The sequence below is a fragment of the Nestor notabilis genome, unplaced genomic scaffold (genome assembly GCF_000696875.1).
Source record: "Nestor notabilis isolate BGI_N333 unplaced genomic scaffold, ASM69687v1 scaffold19715, whole genome shotgun sequence".
Taxonomy (NCBI): Eukaryota; Metazoa; Chordata; class Aves; order Psittaciformes; family Psittacidae; genus Nestor; species Nestor notabilis.
In genome coordinates this window covers 17,206-18,877 of record NW_009930825.1, presented here as the reverse complement: position 1 = coordinate 18,877, position 1,672 = coordinate 17,206, and the positions used below count along the sequence as shown (strand labels likewise).

Genomic DNA, 1,672 nt, shown 5'->3' with positions numbered 1-1,672 from the left:
CGTTCTTGGTCCTGCTGCACTCTTTCTCCTCGAGGCTGTCGGAAGACGAGCTCTCTTCCTTCAAGTTTCTCTTGAAGAAGGATATTGGGAAGAGGAAGCTTGAGGCAGCCCAAAGCGCCGGGGAGATCTTCGTCATCCTCCTCGAGCAGCGGCTGATCGCGAGCGACAAGACGTCGTTGCTTGAAGACTTTTTTAAGACGATTAAAAGAGAAGATTTGATCGCAGAACTGAAGCAGTTCAGAGAGGAAGGAGAAGTTAATGCTTCTGATGATCAACCAGATGTGCATGAAAAACGTACGTGGATTCATTTGGTTTTAATCCTCCCTCCCCCCCAAACAACCCCATTATGTGTGTGTCCATCCCTTGGCTGTTGGGTATGGTTAGAGCCAAGAGAGCGCGGCTGCCCTCAGCTGCTGTAGCCGAGCCCACTGCTGAGGGTGCTTCCCCGGCCACATGGGAGTGTCTTGTACCCTTCAGACCTACCATGAGGGCAGCATATGCTGCAAATGGCTTTCTGGGGGGGAAATTTCTTCCCTTTTTAATCAGATTGAAATTCGTGCTGTGTACTTGGGATTCCGAGTATATCCAGTGGGTTTCCAGAACTTGCTGTGACCTAAGTATGTGCGATTCAGCAAGAGTGGTAGTGTTTTGATAGCAAAAAAACCTCGACCAACTTTGAAGTTCTTAGTAAATCCATCGCTAACTCCACACATTTCTGCTATTTCAGGTCTTCAGAACATGGCTTTTGAAGTCATATGTGAAAATGTCGGGAGAAACTGGAAGATGCTGGTGAGAAAACTTGGCGTTTCTGAAGTGAAAATTGATGGAATAGTGGCAGCCAATCCATTTAACTTGCATGAACAGTTGTTCCAGTCCCTGCGAGCGTGGCAGAAATGGAAAGGAAAAGATGCAAAGGTGACTGACTTAATAAAAGCCCTTCGGGGCTGTAATATGAATTTGGTGGCAGACATAGTTGAACAGAAGCTCTCGCTGCTGGATGCTGGAAGCTGACATCACCATAAAAACAATCCCACGTCCCACAGATTAGATGGGAAAAGTACAGGTGCTTTCCACTCTCCTGAACAAAAATCAGTCTCGTTGGTTCAGTTATTTTTTCTGCCATTAATTTACGTGCCTTAATATGTTCATTGTGGTCAGATGAAGATTTAACGTAAACCCAGATAACTTTGAAGGTAATGCTTTGTAGTTTTATGCTTCCTTTAAGAGATTTGAACTTTCACAAGACACAAACTCTGTATGTTGTAGAAATTCTCACACTTTTGTTCTACCACTCACCTGAAAACAAGATCTGCTTTTCTGCTGGTAATTGTCAGATACATCTTCTCTGAAAATACATCCCTGGGACACTTCTGAGGCAGCTGTAATTAAAATTTCATGGGGAGGTTGGTTTGTTTTGTGGCCTATTATAACTATAGTATGAAAGGGGGAAAGAATAGCTTAGCTCTGTAATGGGTTTTCTCTTTAAGTAGCATAAGATGCTGTCTTCCATAGTTTGTCAGATATATTTGCTCTTTATAAACGGATATGAAGGTGACTGTAGCCTCTGGCTCCAAAACTGCAGTGTGAGAAGGGTAGAAACTATTGCAGTGTCATTTTATTGGCAGAAAATGGTTGAAAATTAACTAGTTGGAATCAAATGTCTGCATCAAGT

The 1,672-nt window shown here is 43.4% G+C and overlaps 1 protein-coding gene across 1 annotated transcript; it reads left to right on the top strand.

The window, feature by feature from the left end:
• Positions 1-5: 5 nt before the first annotated feature.
• On the top strand, positions 6-1,011 carry FADD (Fas (TNFRSF6)-associated via death domain; the record flags this gene model as incomplete). Its single annotated transcript, XM_010015608.1, has 2 exons — positions 6-294; positions 728-1,011. Coding segments are annotated over 2 exons (573 nt in total), but the record flags the coding sequence as incomplete, so codon positions are not given.
• Between the last annotated feature and the right edge of the window lie 661 nt (positions 1,012-1,672).